Below are 18,479 nucleotides of genomic sequence, written 5' to 3' on the forward strand. Positions count from 1 at the left end.
ATCTGAAGCAGGCTCCAGGCTCTGAGCTGTCAGCACAGAGCCTCACATGGATCTCAAACTCACAAGCTGTGAGATCATGAGCTGAGGTGAAGTCGGTCGCTCAACCGACTGAGCCACCCAGGCGCCCCTAGGTATTACTTTTATAATTAAAAAAAAATTATTTTAAAACCACATCCATCAATATTCATATACACACCGGGTATCGTTGGAAGAGTCGTTTTTTTCTTTTTAAATGAGCACTTACTATTTTTTTTAGGTATTACTTTTTTTTTTAATGTTTATTTATCTCTGAGACAGAGACAGACAAAGCATGAGTGGGGGAGGGGCAGAGAGAGAGGGAGACAGAATCTGAAGCAGGCTCCAGGCTCCGAGCTGTCAGCACAGAGCCCGATGCGGGCCTCGAACTCACAAACCGTGAGATCATGACCTGAGCTGAAGTCGGTCGCTCAACCGACTTGAGCCACCCAGGCACCCCTAGGTATTACTTTTATAATTAAAAAAAATTATTTTAAAAACGCATCCATCAATATTCATATACACACGGGGTATCGTTGGGAGAGTCGTAAGAAACTGGTACTGACAGGAAACAGAAAGTGGGCTGACAGGACACTCACCGGTCAGAAGATAGATCTACTTTTCATTGTATCCCTTTCTGTATCTCGTGAATCCAGTACGATGTTTATTATCTATTTAAAAACAAACAGACTTTAAAAAAGCCGCGATGCTGTAAAACACGACGGCCGTGTAAACGTCCCTGACGTAACCTTCACAAACAAGTACTGCGTGCGGAACGGACACAGGCCCGGACTGCGCATCTCCTCCTCCGGCCTCGGTGACAGCTGTCAAAATTCTTGAGTATTAAGCGGAAGATCAGATCATTAGGAGACGAGCAAGGGTCTTGTCAGGGAGACTGAACACGGACTAGTGATCCACGGGTGTCCCTGCGCACGCCGTGCCCGGCCACCGACGGCTCCATACAACCTGCCTCCAGGCCTGCGGCTCGCTCAGCGCGGCGGTAGGCACGCGGCCTCGAGGGCCTGGCCCCGGAGGCTCCCTGGTGCCCCCTCTTCGCCTCTGCAGGTGGGCCTCTCATCCTTTGTGGCCAAAACACCCCCTCGGATGCTTTCGCTAGAAATACTCCCGTGATGCCTGCTCCACGTCCTTTCTGAGAAAAGCTAAGTCAGCCCGGGGCTGGGAAGTCTGAAGGAACGAGAAGGGGAACCTGACCCCAACTCTGGAGACACACACTAGAGCGTTCTGGCACTCTGCCTTTTCCCGGCACAATTGGTAGCTTCTCAGGTCATTAGGGGACTCGGGAATACAAATACTACCTGTTAAAAACCGGTGACAGAAAAAAAAAAAAACCGGTGACAGGATTTAGTTTTAAGGTGCAGTGGCCAACTGAGTTAACAGTCAAAGCCCTCTGTCACCTGTCACATTTACAAACTGGTCATAGCAAGTTAAGTAACCATAAGGAAGGAAAAGTCACACAAGCCCTTGCAAAACTTTTAATTATAAAAAAGTGTTTTACACAGAGAAACTAGACTCATCGTGATCGTTTCACAGTGTGTACAAATACCAATCACTATGTTGTACTCATGAAACTAACACATTATGTGTCAATTATAATTCAAAAAAAAGCAACAGTAAAAAAGAAGTGTTTTTAAAAATGTATACACTCAAATTAATTTAATCAGAATTCCCAGTTTAAGTTTGTTCCATTCTACAGAGCATAAATATTAAATGCTTAGAAAACACACTTCATTTGAAATGCTTTAAATATAAAACATACAATTCAAGCATAAAACAATGCATTATGATCTCATGGATACATTACAAAACACAGTGATGAAAAATCAACAGCTTCAGATAAGTAGATAATACTACACAAAGGCTTGCCCAACACGTGACATTTCAACACAGGAAGGGAAAAAACACAAGCAATGTCAGTTAGTGTTACTCTTAGCAGTACTACACGAGATTCCAAATTCCACTGGCGGTATTAAAGTTGAATTGCTTTCTAATCTGGGTCAAGAATAGCACAAAGTCTTTAGAGTACTTAAGTTAGAAAACCGACTTCCCATTGGCAACATGACCTTTAAAATTCGCCAACAGGGCAAACCCCGAGTCACAGCGTGTGGACACCCACGCCACACCCTTCTCCCGACAAACATGCGACTCTGCCGGCTGGGGCACTCGCCTGAGAGACCAGAGACTGGCCGTCTGGCTCAACGACAAGTGCACAAGATCAGGCCTCTCGTATCTCACATAAGATCCAAGAACAAACACATTCAACAAAAAAACCTAACCTGTGTGCTTCTGTTTCCTTTAAAAAAAAAAAGTATCAGATTTTTAACCTATAAGGGAAAATCCACTGTTGACAAGCGTCTCAGCTGGACTCGTCTGGTCTCTCAGCTGAAAGGGTGCAGCACAATAGCCACGACTTTGTTACAGACTAAAATCCAACAGGTGATTCCAACACCACCTAGAAACCAAGAAATTCAACATCAGAGAGCATGCCAACGGTTCTGCCCGTATTTCCGGCCTCTGCTACCTTTAATTTACCGGAATCCAACTCTTTCTCAGCAGTGCTAGGCTACGAAAAACTCAGACTGTGTCTCCTGGATTCAAACTCATCAGACCTGATTCACAGGCTGCCTCCTTCATTCAGTAAGAATCACACGAACTGGCAATGATGCGAATTTCTTTCCTGCCAGAGAGGTGTGTTGTTATTTATGACATTAATAAATTAGAAAACCACCCTGTAAGACTATTTGTTTTTCCTTCTCAAAATACTGTTATAAACTAGGCCATGTCTACCCTTGCCGTTCGTGCCCAGGTGATGACGAAGCAATAGGAAAGCAGGCTGCAAGATGCCGGGGCCTCGTGCTCTCCTGCTCAGCAGCCCTGAGAGCCCACCAGCAGTGCCCACAAGGCTGGGGGGAGAAGAGGGGCAGAGGGAGAAGGATGCGGTGAAATTGGAATCTTCGGGAACAGTCATTGTTTTTCACTCAGTAAATTACTTCCAGCGTGATCACAAAACACAACCAAAGGCTGGCGGGCAAGGATGCACGTTGCATAACCAGACTACGACAGTAAAAAATTAGGACCTAAACGAGTATCTTTAACAGAGAAATTAATGAAGAGCAATTTTTTGAAATTCCTTAAAAAGTCTACTGATACGGGAAAGGGTTTACAATATAAACTAAAAGGGGATATAAAGTTACATGTACCAGACGACTTTAATTGTATAAAACAAATAGAAAATAAGACTGGAAAAACATACCACAAAGTTAAGAGAAGTTATCTATAGCCCATGAGATGGTTTTAAAATTGTTCTTGTATTTCTCATCATTAATGATATGTACTGCTTTTAACATCCCAAGGATGTTACCTTTCAAAAATAAAAGAACAGCCAATAGCAGTAAATGCTGGAGAAATGCCAAGCGTGAGGAACGAAGAGAGGTCACAGAATCTAGGGACTAGAGACGGGCGTTTCAATGAACAGGGTATCAAACTCAAGGAGTGGACCTCGATTCTGTAAGCAGACTGGACAGAGAACTCTAGCACTCCTACCGAACATGCCGGTGACGCTGGCCACGGCAGGTAACTTCTCTAGGCCTGTTTCTTCACCGCGAGCCTGCTGTGAGGCCCAGACACCAAGAACTGCTCACTAGTGAATGGACGAGGTGGGGGTCACTTCACCTCATACCCCACATGTCCATATTCTTCCCCTGGGATTTCCAGAAAACTCTTACCTGCTACTCTGGTAGGAAATGCTACCAGGCGGTCTAGTGGAGTTATCCATTTACTCGGTACCACGGCCACAGGGACAGAGTAGTATTTCCAAATGAGCGACACCATCAGGGCAGCCTGCAAAGACACTGCCGGTGAGCGGACAACCTGCCAGTGACACAACCAATAACCAAGAAAGACGAGAAACACGCAAACATACTAAGGAAACTCTCCAAACCGATGAGGTCAAGCCCTATCAATCAGTCCTCGCGGGAAACAGACCCAGATGCACAGCCACTAATTTCCGCTGGCGGAACCCTGAAATAGTGTCTAATTAGAGACTCGTCCACAGGACATTGGCACGCACTGCTGCCAAGTGGGGCAGCCTTCTGTGAGCTGGCATTTTACTGTTTTAATATGAATAACAAATATGCACTATTAAATTAGCTGATAAATCAACCCGGGTCCCGCATAATGAAGGGGTTCTTTCCTCATGGAGCATCTCCTTTAAGTAGCCAGACTATGATAAACACACCTTATTAGTGACAAAAGTGATCTCACGCCTCTGTGGTCCTTGGAAAGCCAGTCGATCTCCCACCCACACACGGTGCTGGCCTCTACGCGTGGAGGGAGCCCAGGGAGTCTACACAGTAGGCAGTGAAGCAGCATCCCTTCAGTTGTCCTCACCCATTTCGTGGCTTTGAATCAGCCACTCAAACGAGCGACCATAAAAGAGGGAATCTGGCTCGATTCCTGCCCTTGGGAAACCAGCCAGTGTCACAGTGACAATGCCTTAGGGTGATACTTAAATGTACCCAGACAACCTGGGCTGTGTGGGGCGGGCCCAAATCCCTTCCCCAGTGAGGACCACGTGTAGCGCCGAAACCCAGAGGTCACTGAAGGCAGCCGCTCGTGCGTGCGCAGCACATCCATGACCTCAGAGTATCGCAGCAGAAACAGGGGTTCCGCAGGAACCTTCCGACCCCAGACAGGAAAGCTGGGAATCAATGTGCTGGACTTTAACGAGAACAGCAGCACCCCCCCTCCCCCGCCCCGGAGAGCGGGCAGTCACTTCCACGTCCACACACCACACAACAGCCAGCGACCCAAACTGGCACTCTCACAAAATACGCTCTCTAGGGGCGCCTGGGTGGCTCAGTCGGTTAAGCGTGGGACTTCGGCTCAGGTCATGATCTCACAGGTTGTGGGTTCAAGCCCCGCATCGGGCTCTGTGCTGACAGCTCAGAGGCTGGATCCTGCTTCGGATTCTGTGTCTCCCTCTCTCTCTGCCCCTCCCCTGCTCATGCTCTGTCTCTCTGTCTCAAAAATAAATAAAACATTTTTTTAAAAAATTAAAAAAAAAACAAAAAACAAAGCACTGTCTAAATAAGCTTCTCTCCTTTCTCCACACGCTCCCCAAACTGCATTGGCATAAAGGCAGTAGGAAAGAGCTCCAGGGAAGCCACTTCAGCATTCATGTGCTGAAAACCTCAACGTCTCACAGTTCCAACCGAGAAAGGCTTTCTCGGAGCCCTCGCGCACCGCTGGTGGGAACACAGCCGGTGCAGCCGCTGCGAAACAGTATGGAGGTTCCTCAAAACATGAAACACACAATTACCGTAGAATTCCATTAAACATAGAATTCCACTTCTGGGTATTTGCCCAAAGGAAACGAAAACACTAATTTGAAAAACTATACAGCCATCCTTATGTTTACTGCGGCATTACTTACATTAGCCAAGATACGGAAGCAAAATGTCCAGTGACAGATGAGTGGATAAAGAGGAGGTGGACACACACACACACACACACACACACACACACTCTCTGGAATACTACTCAGCCATTAAAAAGGATGAGATCTTGGGGCGCCTGGGTGCCTCAGTCGGTTAAGCGTCCGACTCTTGGTTTCGTCTCAGGTCATGATTTCATGGTATTGTGAGTTCAAGCCCCGTGTCAGACTCTGCGCTGGCGGCACAGGGCCCGCTAGGGATTCTGTGTCTCCCTCTCTCTCTGCCCCTCCCCCGCTCGTGCTATCTCTGTCTCTCTCAAAATAAATAAATAAACTTAAAAAAAAGAAAAAGAAAAAGATGAGATCTTGCCATTTGCAACAACATGGACGAACCTAGAGAATACAGTGCTGTATGAAGTAAGTCGGACAGAGAAAGACAAATACCGTATCATTTCGCTCACATGTGGAATCTAAAAAAACAAGATGAATAAACACAAAACTAGGACCTAAATAAATTTTAAAAAAAGCAGATGGCGAGCACCAAGTAACACAGAAAACGGTTGATTCATTATGCTGTACACCTGAAACTAACACTGTATGTCGTACTTCAACTCAAAGAAGGGCTTTCTTCTAGTCTAACCTATAAACCCACAGAGCTCGGTTCCATGCTGGCAGGATGACGCAGCACAGCGGCCGAGAGTGGAAAAGCCTGAATTCTCGCACCTGGACTCTGGGGGCTGCAGAGTTCTGGAGGACAGTCTGGTACCAATTTTAAGGACCCCAGGTGACACAATAGGGCACTTACTTGCAATACATAGAAGGCAACGCTTATAACCCATTTTATCTTGGCCAATTGGGCTGTCCGAGCTTTCACTGAAAGGAAAACAAGGATGAAATCATTATTATCAGTCCTGAAAAATGAAGAAAATACTCAAAGTACACAGATGTGTCATTTTCATTTTATAAAATGTTTTCTAATTCAGTGTATTTAGAAATTATAAACCAGACAGGTGCCTGGGTGGCTCAGTCAGTTAGACATCCGATTCTGGACTTCGGCTCAGGTCATGATCTGGTGGCTCATGAGTTCGAGCCCCAAGTCGGGCTCGGTGCTGACAGCTCAGAACCTGGAGCCTACTTCTGATCCTGTGTCTCCCTCTCTCTCTCTGCCCCTCCCCAACTTGTGTGTGTGTGTGCGTGCTCTCTCTCTCTCAAAAATAAACATTGAAAAAAAAAAAAGAAAATATAAAACAGAATTTCTTAAAAGCCACACATTATGCCAGTCGCTAAAATAGAATCACACACAGGGGCGCCTGGGTGGCTCAGTCGGTTAAGTGGCCAACTTCGGCTCAGGTCATGATCTCACACGGTCAGTGAGTTCAAGCCCTGCATCGAGCTCTGTGCTGACAGCTCAGAGCCTGGAGCCTGTTTCAGATTCTGTGTCTCCCTCTCTCTGACCCTCCCCCATTCATGCTCTGTCTCTCTCTGTCTCAAAAATAAAGAAACGTTAGAAAAAAAAAATTTTTTTTTTAAAAAGAAATAGAATCACACACAGATTATAAAATTTGAAGCTTTAATTGTGAAGATGCTTAAAACTATCCATCTACATCAGATTCCTTTTATAGTGCACTTATCACTCACCAGGAGGACTATATTTGCTCCCCAGGCCTCCCTGTCTACACAGCACACTAATCCAGAAGTGGAAACCTGGCTAGTCCTGGGCCTGGGTGGGCCCTTCCATATGTCTTACGAGCCATGGAGACAGCTCTCTCACCCAGAACATGGGTGAAAAACGTCTTCATCACAGGAGACTGCTAGGGGTGGTGGCAAAAGTAGCAGTGAACAAGACCGAACCCCGACCCTGAAGTCTATACTGGGGTAAGGACACTGCTGGGCATTTTTGAGAGTATTCACAAAAGCCCGTGGGAATCCAGGATGACATTTTTTCAGGCTTGTCTCAAAATGTATTGAATTTGAAAATGTCTACCTACAGAAAACGAAGAAAAACTCAGAAGATGTTAGTTGTTTCTGTGTTTAGGAAGCAAAGGTTCACAGGCAAGTAAGGAGAAAGTAATAATGATCACTGGGTTTCTTCCAGAAACTGGGTTTCTTCCTCCTTCCTTGAAAGGAACCTAAAAGTTCCTTTCAACATTTGGAACATCGAAGAATCAAAACGTATATTCTACGAATCTTTATGTAAAAACTTCTCTATTAATCAGCTCTCGCAAAGCTTTCCACACTACAACTGAAACCAGTACCGTGAGTTTTAAGCTTATCCGTCATCTTGTTGATCTTTCGCTCCAGCCTGGCATATCTGGCGAATTCGTCCATCATGTTGACGGTGGAGAGTTCTTGCTTCATACCCTGGATCTCCGCTCTCATCTGCGACTCCTGCTCGGCGTCCTTCTGCAGCACCCTGGACATCTGGTGGGGCGGACAGCGGGGATCAGCGCCTCTCCATGGGGGTACGTCTTCTCCCCCACCTCCTCCACCACTCCACTGAGGTCTCTTCCAGCGGGGCGGGCTGCGCCTTACCTACATAGCCAGCCTCGGCTGCCTGGTCCTCCTGCCCCCACAACCACCACAAAGACAAAAACTCCCTCTGATGCGGACCATTATTCACATTCTACGTTTCCTTTTGCCGATATGCTCATGGATCGCTCCGGTGCAAATGGACGTATCTTTCACTCTAACCACAAAACTGTGATTACAAAATGAAAACCAATTCCAGTTGCCACTCGGGTGACAAGGAGCACACATCCTCTTAGGTAGGCAGAGGAAGGTGGGCGTAGGGGGCCAGTGAGGAGGGCGTGGCCCAGCAGGAGGAGGGCACTCCCACAGAGGGGCACCGTGGCAAGGGGGTCAGAGCCAAGCACAGTGGTACAGGGGTCTCCAAGAAAGGGCGGCCTGGCATTAGAGTGAGCGCAGGAGTCATACAGGACACTGGCTGGGAGCACCCAGCCAAACACAGAGACAGAGCCCAAGAGGGGCTGGCCGGCATGGGGGATGGGGGGAGCAGGCATTGTGGGGGGCAGGCACGGGTCGGGGGAGCAGGCATGGGGGATGGGGGAGGAGCAGGCATGGGGGAGCAGGCACTGGGGTGAGGGGGAGCACAGGCACAGGGGAGGGTAGGGGGAGCAGGCCTGGGGGATGGGGGGGCAGGCACAGGGGCTGAGGGGGAGTAGGCATGGGGGAACAGGCATGGGGGGTGGGGGGGAGCAGGCAGCAGTGAGGATGGGAGTTACAAAGCCTTAATCAAATACAGCAGACATAATGAAAATAATGGGCGGGGCGCCTGGGTGGCGCAGTCGGTTAAGCGTCCGCCTTCAGCTCAGGTCACGATCTCACGGTGCGTGAGTTCGAGCCTCACGTCAGGCTCTGGGCCAATGGCCCAGAGCCTGGAGCCTATTTCCGATTCTGTGTCTCCCTCTCTCTCTGCCCCTCCCCCGTTCATGCTCTGTCTCTCTCTGTCCCAAAAATAAATAAACGTTGAAAAAAAAAATAAATAAATAATGGGAGCCAGTTTTCTGACTGTCAGAAAAGGGGATTAGAAATATGGATCTGGAAAAGAATACAATGAATCCTGCAGTGTTGAATTAGAATTGGAGGCATATGGGTGTGAACTTGCGATTTTCCGCAGATGGAGAAATATAGATGTAAAGGTTTGTGAAGGGGCACCTCCGACAGCCAGGCGCCCATCGCTCACATGCACCGTCCCCAGATACCTGCGCACGCACACACACAACTCCAGGGTCACTCGCTCCCACCCCAGGACCAGGGAGCAGTGGCCACCAGGTGGCGCTGGGCAGCGGCCAGGACAAGTACAGATCCCCTGACAGCAAGGGTGGAGTGAGACCCACCCACAGCGCAGGTCTGGGGCGGGAAGGACTGAGAAACCCTGGAGCACCCACCCCAAGCGGAGAGTGAACACCCCTAAATCAAAGTCCACAGCGCCAGAAGACCCGCAATGAGAACACGGCATCCCTTCTGCGACATCAGACAAGGATGCTCCAAGAAGGCCGTTGTGTGAACTCACTGCCCTTGCCCTATTCAGAAATGTCAGCCCTGCAAGTCCAGGAAAGACGGAGAATCCTTCCAGACTGAAGAGGCGTGACAAGTATGTGCAACGCATGGTACTGACCAGGGTCCTTTTGCTGCAAAGGACCTCACTTGGGAGGAGTGAAAACAGGAACGAGAGATCAGGAAGGTCCCTGATGGTTGTGTTGTGGACAAGCCACCTGTTTATACACTGGTGCATCCAGGAATGCAGGGACGCAGGTTGACAGCTTAATTTCAATGTTTCAGGAAACAATATTGGTTCCTTGCACTGTATGCCTAACTTTCCTACATGTTTGTTTCAAAATTTTTAAAAGCTTGATTAAAAAAAAAGATGAGGGGCACCTGGGTGGCTCAGTCGGCTGAGCCTCCGACTTCGGCTCAGGTCATGATCTCACAGCTTGTGAGCCCCGCGTCAGGCTCTGTGCTGACAGCTCGGGAGCCTGGATCCTGCTTTGGATTCTGTGTGCCTCTCTCGCTCTGCTCCTCCCCTGCTCGTGCTCGCTCACTCGCTCTCTCTCTCAAGAATAAAGAAAACATTAAAAAAAAATTTTTTTTTTCTTAAAGACTAAAGAGGAGCACCCGGATGGCTCAGTCTGTTAAGCATCCAACTCTTGATTTTGGCTCAGGTCACGATCTCATGGTTGGTAAGCTGGAGCCCCTCGTCAGGCTCTGCTCTGACAACGCAGAGCCTTGTTGGGATTCTCTCTCTCCTGGTCTCTGCCCCTCCCCTGCTGGCATTGTCTGTCTCAAGATAAATAAATAAACTTAAAAAAAAAAAGAAAGAAGATAACGTATGACATGTACTGGCACATAGCACGAGCACAATGAGCCGGTCCCTCCGGCTTAGGCTCCCCTCTGCACAACAGGGCAACTCTTCAGAAAGAGACCGGGAAGCCGTGTCCCCGTCACGGGTCTCCCCCGGCGCCCGCGCAAGTGCCAGGTCCTGGGACCCCCTCTGAGATGGCAACCTCCGGTGCCTGCGCAATGAAGTGCTTCTCGTGGGGACACGAGAGGTCTCTCAAGGGCACCTGAACAAAGCAGTGTGTTTGCTACCGCACATCTTCCCTGCAGGCCTCATGCCAAGAGTAGCTCTGTCTTCACCCCCTCTGCCCTCGCCTGGCCCCTACCCAACCCCCTAACTAAAGGACAGATACACTCCAACCTGATCCACTCTGGAGATGAAAATAGGACAAATTTTCTTAAGAAAGTCACAGAATCCTCTTTAAGAGCAAAGAGTCTATGGATGTTTAAACTTAACACATCAAGAAATGGGCAAGAAGTAGATTTTTTGAGTGAAAGAGATCCTATCTTGATTGTGATGGTGGTTATCCTACTGAATAAGGGCACAAACTCATCAAATTGCCCACCTACCTAGAAAACGTCAATTTCACTAAATGCAAATTACACATCAATAAACCTCGCTTTTAAAACTAGATTTTCAAGGGGCACCTGGGTGGCTCAGTGGGTTGGGTGTCCCACTTTGGCTCAGGTCATGATCTCGTGGTTTGTGGGTTCAAGCCTCGCGTCGGGCTCTGTGCTGTCGGTTCAGAGCCCGGAGCCTGCTTCGGATTCTGTCTCCCTCTCTCTCTGCCCCTCCCCTGCTCACGCTGCCTCTTTCTGTCTCTCAAAAGATGAATAAACGTTAAAAAAAAATTTTTTTTTAAACTAGATTTTCAAGAGAAGAAACAGAAGCACAAACACATTACTTAGCAGTATACAGAACACACAAGAAAATTACAAACCGAGAAGGCCCAAGGTGTTTGCTCAGCACTCGGTGAGCGAGGGTGGGAAAATGAGCTTGGGGAGAAGTGAAGAGTTTTGTGGTTAAATTAGACAACTGCAGTGCTTGGGGGGGGGGGGGGGGGGGGGACGGATAAATGACATCTGCAAGTATACAGAACTATTCGAAAGTGTTTAAATTTGCAAATATGTACCCACATTAACCCAAGACCTCCCGATAAGTGACAACTAAAACATTCTAGAATTATGAATTGAATTGTAACACTTAATGAGATTTGAATGTAAAGGTTTTGAATATTAATGTTTAAAACAAAAATAAACCCCTGTCCTCCTTATGTACTCAAAAGCACCTTCCAGGACATTAAACCTCCCACTTGACAGAAACAGATAGGCTGTGTGGGGTACAGCTTTTCAAAGACCTGGAGATGGGTCTACAAAGAATTCTCAAGCAGAAAATGAGTTATTAAGATGACAGGCAGTAGGAGAATCTTGGGAGGAGACGAGGATAGAACCGATCCTTCTCGTCACCCTGATGCCCCAGACGCTGGCCGCCAGCCTGCATGAGCTCAGTGTCCTACCAGACTCACCCTCAGGTCCTGTCCAAGTTCCACACTCCCTTCCCAACAGACAAAATGCTAGGGCTTGAACTTGGGGTCACACCGGGTTAGACTGAAACCCCACTCTACCACTCAATGGCTGGCACCTACCTCCCTGGACCAGACCCATCTGAAAATTAATCAATGCATAATGCCATTTAAGTTCCAAAGGCTCATCCCTCCTGGAGGCACAGGAGGCACAGGGGGAATGACATGCTGGGGTTGCCCGCTCAGATGTGTCCCTAATACAGGCGACACATTCCTCATCCTGCGAAGGGACCAAGGCCCCTTCTGCGGACCCAAAACGGCCCAACGTGCCACGCCCGGAGGGCCAGCGCTCTCCAGTCGGGAGCCCTCCTCACAGCACGGGTCCCCCGCACGTGGACGACCCCATTCACAAGGCCGCACCTGCGCACCCAACCCCCAGCGCCCCCACAACTAATACTTGGGGGTCATCCTCACGCCTGGTCTGCAACAGGAACTCACTAGGTGACCATGCTCCTTGGAAAGGGAGAGGAGGGTCCCAGGAAGGCACCTACAGTGGCAGGTCCTGCAGTGTCTGCCCCTCGTCTCAGTGGCCTGGGCCCCTATAGGGAAACGGAGGCGGCCACTTTTTAAAGCAGAAAATGAAGGCCATTCCAAAATCATCAAGTATAAAAATGGCAAACCACAAACCAAGTCCCAGGGGGACAGCCTGCGCTGTGCCCGCGTCTAGGGTCAGCAAAGCGAGGACCCGTGAAGCAGGGGCTGCTCACGCCAGCGCTGAGCTCACCCTCGGCCGCGTCAATCCTGGGGCGTCTGCGCAGTGCGCCTCCCTACACCCCGCCCTCTGCCGCGTCAGTCCTGGGGCACCTGCGCACTGCACCTCCCTACACCCCGCCCCTCACCGTCGTTCCCGGGGCGCTTGCGCAGTGCACGCAGCTCGCTGGGACGTTCACTCGGCCCAATGCCCTCGTCAGGCTTGAGGCGCCTGCGCAGTGCGCCTCCCTACACCCGCGCAGAGTGGGCGCTCGAGGGGGCATCTTCGTCCACCTCTTCCTCTGCCTTTGGCTGAACAAAGTCCTGGATCGCCTACTATAGGAACTAGGCTCTGTCATCCATACGTCCTGTGACCAGCTTGAAGACGAGAAAGAACTCTGAGGAAACGCCAGCCAAGTCAACACCAGGGACTGGGTAGCCTCATCCAGGCCCCTCCTCCGCCCCAGTGTTGAGCTGAGATCCCCTGCCAGGACCTGGCCAGGCTTTGCTAGGCAGGGGACTTGTGATACTTAAGAGATTATAGGGCCTCAACCAGCCTACCCGACTAATGGGACGGCGTGCCCCTCCTCTGCTTCTGGCTGGGTGGGAAATGCTTCCGAAACACTGTAGGGAAGGCTATAATTGGAAGTACGAGGATATGGCCCATTCCCAATTAAGCTTTCTGAGTCTCCTCGGGAGGGCCTGTAATGGGCAGCCTCTAAGTGTCGTGAAAGAACAGCATTTGACCCGACCCAGGACCAAAGCATGCCTTACAGCTTTACACTGACCCTCGCCACAAACCCAGCCGCCAGGCTATACAATCTCTTCATTACTCTTCCCTGTTCTGAACACCAAAAATAAGGGCTGTACTCTGATGGGATAACTATACATCATCCGTTGAGCCTGGCTCACAACCCTGGCAAATAGCGCTACAACCAAGGGGAAACGGGTTTAAGAAAGCTAACTGGATTGAGGTCAGAGAGGCTGTACTTCCTGTGGGAAGCGGCACAGAATGTGAACACAAGTCCAAAGGCAAACCCAGGGCTCTTTCATCTAAAGGATGAACATCCACGGGTGCAAGCCCCAGGCACAACTAGACTGCAGCGATAACCTTTAGTGAGTGTGCGCTAGCTGCAGAGCACGAGTTTGGTGGAAGCTTAGGTAAGGAGCCTGAGATGATGACAGATCTTCCTTATAGCTGCTGCCACACCCGAAACAAACACTCCTCTTTCCCGCTCTGCTAATGGGAAATTATGAACGATTCACAGAGGAGCACAAAAGCAACACAGCCTCTTTGAGCAATTTAGGTTAGTTTCATATGGCTCCCACGAGAGATGAAATGGGATGGGGTACATAAGAATCCAGGTGATACTCCAAGAAAGATGGGCAAGCAACCCCCAGAATGGAAGAAAATATGTACAAATCATATACCTAATAAGTAGTTTAATCCACAATATACAAACAGCTCCTCACTCAACAAAAAACCAAATGAACAAAAAAAAAACAAACAAAAAACCATTCACTCCCTGCTGTGGGCCTACAGAGGATGCCCTTCCCTTAGGGACAGCTGCATTAAAAAGGGGAACAGGGGCGCCTGGGTGGCTCAGTCAGTTAAGCGTCCGACTTGGGCTCAGGTCATGATCTCACAGCTCGTGAGTTTGAGCCCCATGTCGGGCTCTGTGCTGACAGCTTGGAGCCTGGAGCCTGCTTCGGATTCTGTGTCTCCCTCTCTGTCTGCCCCTCCCTGCCTCACGCTCTTTCTCAAAAATAAATAAACATTAAAATACATACATATATATTTAAAAGGGACAAAGGACTTGAATCGACATTTCTCCAAAGAAGGTATACAGATGGCCAATAAGCGTATAAAATGATGTTCAACATCACTAATCATTAGGAAAATGCAAATCAAAACCACAGTCAGATGCCACCTCACATCCATTGAGGATGGCTGTTATAAAAACAAAACAAAACAGAAAATAGCAAGTGTTGGAAATTGTGGAGAAATTAGAACCTTGTACATTGATGGTGACGATGCAAAATGGTGCAGCGGCTATGGAAAACAGTTTGGCAGTTTCTCAGAAAATTGAAAATAGAATTACCACATGATCCAGAAATTCCACTTCTGGGTATTTACTCAAAAGTACTGAAAGCAGAGACTCTAACAGGTATTTGTACACCAATGTTCCAGTAGCATTATTCACAAGGGCCAAAAGGTGGAGACAATCCAAATGTCCATCAAAAGATGAATGGACAGGGGTGCCTGGGTGGCTCAGTCGGTTAAGCGGCCGACTTCGGCTCAGGTCATGATCTCGCGGTCCATGAGTTCGAGCCCCACGTCGGGCTCTGTGCTGACAGCTCAGGGCCTGGAGCCTGTTTCAGATTCTGTGTCTCCTTCTCTCTAACCCTCCCCCATTCATGCTCTGTCTCTCTCTGTCTCAAAAATAAATAAACGTTAAAAAAAAAAAAAAAAAGATGAATGGATAACCAAAATGTGGTCTATACATACAATGAAATATTATTCGGCCTTAAAAAGGAAAGAAGGGGGGCGCCTGGGTGGCGCAGTGGGTTAAGCATCCGACTTCAGCCAGGTCACGATCTCGCGGTCCGTGAGTTCGAGCCCCGCATCAGGCTCTGGGCTGATGGCTCGGAGCCTGGAGCCTGTTTCCGATTCTGTGTCTCCCTCTCTCTCTGCCCCTCCCCGTTCATGCTCTGTCTCTCTCTGTCCCAAAAAAAAAAAAAAAAAAAAGTTGAAAAAAATTTTAAAAAAATTATTAAAAAAAAAATTTAAAAAAAAAAAAAAAAAGGAAAGAAGGTAATCCTAGCACATGCTGCAACAGAGAGAGCCTTAGAGACATTATGCTGAATGAAATAAGCCAGGCATAAAAGGGAAAATATTGCATGATTTCACCTACATGAGATAACCACAGTGGCCAAATTCATAGAGACAGAAAGTAGAACTGTGGTTGCCAGGGCCAAGGTGACAGAGGACAGGGACTTACTGTTGAATGGACAGAGTTTCAGTTTAGGAGGATGGAAAAATTCTAGGTGGATAGTGGTGATGGTTGCACAACAATGTGGATTACTTCATGCCACCGAACTACACACCTAAAAATGATAAAATGGTAAATTTTATGTTATGTGTACTGTACCACAATTTTTTATTTAAAAGGAAAAAGGGGCGCCTGGGTGGCTCAGTCGGTTGAGGTCCAACTTCGGCTGAGGTCGTGATCTCACAGTTGGTGAATTTGAGCCCCACATCGGGCTCTGTGCTGACAGTCAGAGCCTGGAGCCTGCTTCGGATTCTGTCTCCGTGTCTGTCTCTCTCTCTCTCTGCCACTCCCCTGCTCCCCAAGTGTCTCTCTCTCTCTAATGTAAATATTAAAAAAAAAAAAAAGAGATGGACAGAGGCCAGCTCTTCAAGGGTCTTTTATGCAATGCTAAGTACTTGGGACATCATCTTAAAGACCAGGTAGCATCAGGATAGATTCTGAAGGGAGGTTGGGGGGTTAGAGAGAATTCTGTATGCCTTAGGACAATGCAGGTAGTAAAGTCCTGGCACAGAGTTTTACACAAAACAGGCACTCAGTGAATGCTGGTAGAATAAAGAAAGAAAGTAGAAATCCTGCCTAGTCTTCAATTCCACCCCCACCCTCCGATACACACACACACACACCATCACCACCACCACCACCACTTTAAATCAGCACAGAACTGCGTTTCCGGCAATAATGCTCCAATGCTTGCACCCAGTCTCTGAGCTCTGTCAGACAGTCCCTCACTCCCGCTGTGGACATAAAGAGGGCGCCCACATCCCACACACACCTGACATCAAATTTGCCACCAAACCTCTCTTTGGGCTCCAACAGGCAGAGGGACAAAACTAGGAGAATCACAAACCAAGATCAGTCTCCACCCCCGCAGTCCCGAACCGGATGACACAGTGCAACCCCTTGACCCTCTGTGTCAGACTCCTCCTCTGCTAGTAAAAGGAGACGGGATGACATTCATATCTTACAGCAGCCGTGACGACTGGACCCGAGGTTATGCACTCATGCCTACGCAAAACGCACGGCGGAGAGCTGCATTCCAGTGCCCTTTGCTCCCTTGAATACAGGAAGCATCACACAGTGCCGAGATTCTGTCTACACTGCCTCTCACCCCAAGAACGGGGGCTGCTGCACCCTGAGATCCTTCCATATGGGACCTGGCAGAGCTGGCGCTCTGGCACTACATGCACGAAAGGGCCAGGGCCTCCAGGCACTGGACCCCCAGCAGCGAGGCTGCTGGATGCCTCCAGGGACCGGGGGTTAACGGAATTAAGTGTGGCTGGCAGAGGGGCACTGAGAACTCCCAGTCTGAGGGCTGCTGCCACGTGAAAACGTGGCCAGGTGTTACCAGGTCATTCTTTTTTTTCTCCCCGAGAATCTAGATATCCGGATTTGGGAGTAAAGCCTTGCAACTTTTAGATGCTAACAACGGAAGGAAGGAAGGAAGGAAGGAAGGAAGGAAGGAAGGAAGGAAGGAAAAAAGAAAAACCTTAAGGCGAACAGCCCAACCAAGACGCTTCTCCGGCCCTCACGCGGTTGGTCTGAGTCCCATGTGTCTACACCGGGCTCGCCGGGGACAGCGGCGGAGACCCACCGGCCCCCTGGAAGGCCAGACAGTCACTTACGAAGGAGGAGAAGGACGGGAGGAGAATCCTGAGGACGTTGCACCCAAACACGAAGCTGAGCACCAGCAGCCACGCCCAGCGGTCGGCCTCCGCCGCGCTCATCCCGGAATCTCCTAGAGCTGCCGGCTCGACTAAGGTAACTCCATGGGGACCACGCCGGCGCCCACGCCCTCGCGGGCGCCTGCGCAATGAAACACAGCGACCTCTGAGGCGCGCCGCCGCGCCTGCGCACTGCGCCGCACTTGGCGGGGAGGCGGAGTCATCTTTTCTTCTTGGTCCCGGCGAACGCTTTGCAGCATGCTTCTTGGCCTTTCGGGCTTCCGTAGTTTTCCTGCACCCTCCCCACCGTGTCCTGGCTGCAGTTTTACCGGTTCTGGTGATTCGACTGCTCCCGTCTCTAATTTTGTTGTCGCTGCGAACCACTTACGTAACGAGTACTTTCTTTAAATTGACTCGCTTTTATTCCTAGATAAATTTATTTTAAAATAAGCCTTTCCGTAAATGGAAAACTATCGTAATTGTAGTAGCAAGTGACTAAAAAGAAAGGTTTCGTAGTTATATGTAAAATGCCTTGAGTTTACATTTCAAAACAAAACAATGAAATCTAAACAATTTACAAAGCTGCATACCTAAAAAATAAGTTTTAATCGGAAGGTACTGCTTACAGTCAGCCCGTAATAACGTTAAGTTTAGGTGAAGATGAGGTTTTACTGCAAAATAATCCCAATTCACATTTATATATGAGGGGTAAAGCAAAAGATGTTTGGCTCACCCCTCTGCCAAGGTTGGGTTTTGAGAATTAACTCTAATCAAATGAATCAAGGAGCTGTGGTTCTACTGGCCTTGCAAAATAAACAAACCTTTTAGAATCTCTAAAAGAAAAGTTTTCTTCGAGCCCATGTTAGGACAGTTGTTTGGGAAACGTGCTCTTCACAGGGAAGAAACTGTTCGAAGAATAATCAGTTTTTACAAGGTTATACTTTTTTACATCTTGCACAAGCTCAAGAGGTTACAGATTAGCATATAAGAAGGAATCATGAGTTTCATCACAAAGGAATGCAGGGAGCAGGAGTCTTGATTGATATCTTAAGATGGTTTTCCTTCAGGCTACTCATCCCCAGATGTACAGTACATGGGTGGAGGGCCGTAAATCAGGCTTTTGGTTTGAACAAAGTTTATACACAGTCATGCTGACTGAGAAAGAAAT

The 18,479-nt window shown here is 48.6% G+C and overlaps 1 protein-coding gene across 7 annotated transcripts; it reads right to left on the reverse strand.

Moving 5' to 3' along the window:
* Nucleotides 1-548: 548 nt before the first annotated feature.
* GET1 (guided entry of tail-anchored proteins factor 1) lies at nucleotides 549-17,520 on the reverse strand. Of its 7 annotated transcripts, none has more exons than XM_043593578.1 (5): nucleotides 12,346-12,638; nucleotides 7,723-7,888; nucleotides 6,273-6,340; nucleotides 3,759-3,873; nucleotides 549-686 (listed from the first exon to the last, which is right to left on the reverse strand). In XM_043593578.1, the coding sequence occupies exons 1-5, from the start codon at nucleotides 12,505-12,507 to the stop codon at nucleotides 631-633; spliced, it is 567 nt and encodes a 188-aa protein (XP_043449513.1). In that variant the 5' UTR covers nucleotides 12,508-12,638; the 3' UTR covers nucleotides 549-630. The 7 variants fall into 7 exon arrangements, with proteins under 7 accessions (XP_043449513.1, XP_043449515.1, XP_043449516.1 ...); XM_043593580.1 differs by lacking the exons at nucleotides 549-686; nucleotides 12,346-12,638 and adding exons at nucleotides 1,495-2,485; nucleotides 17,273-17,520; XM_043593581.1 differs by lacking the exons at nucleotides 549-686; nucleotides 12,346-12,638 and adding exons at nucleotides 1,495-2,710; nucleotides 17,273-17,475.
* Nucleotides 17,521-18,479: the final 959 nt, after the last annotated feature.

This window comes from Prionailurus bengalensis, chromosome C2 (genome assembly GCF_016509475.1).
Source record: "Prionailurus bengalensis isolate Pbe53 chromosome C2, Fcat_Pben_1.1_paternal_pri, whole genome shotgun sequence".
Lineage (NCBI taxonomy): Eukaryota > Metazoa > Chordata > Mammalia > Carnivora > Felidae > Prionailurus > Prionailurus bengalensis.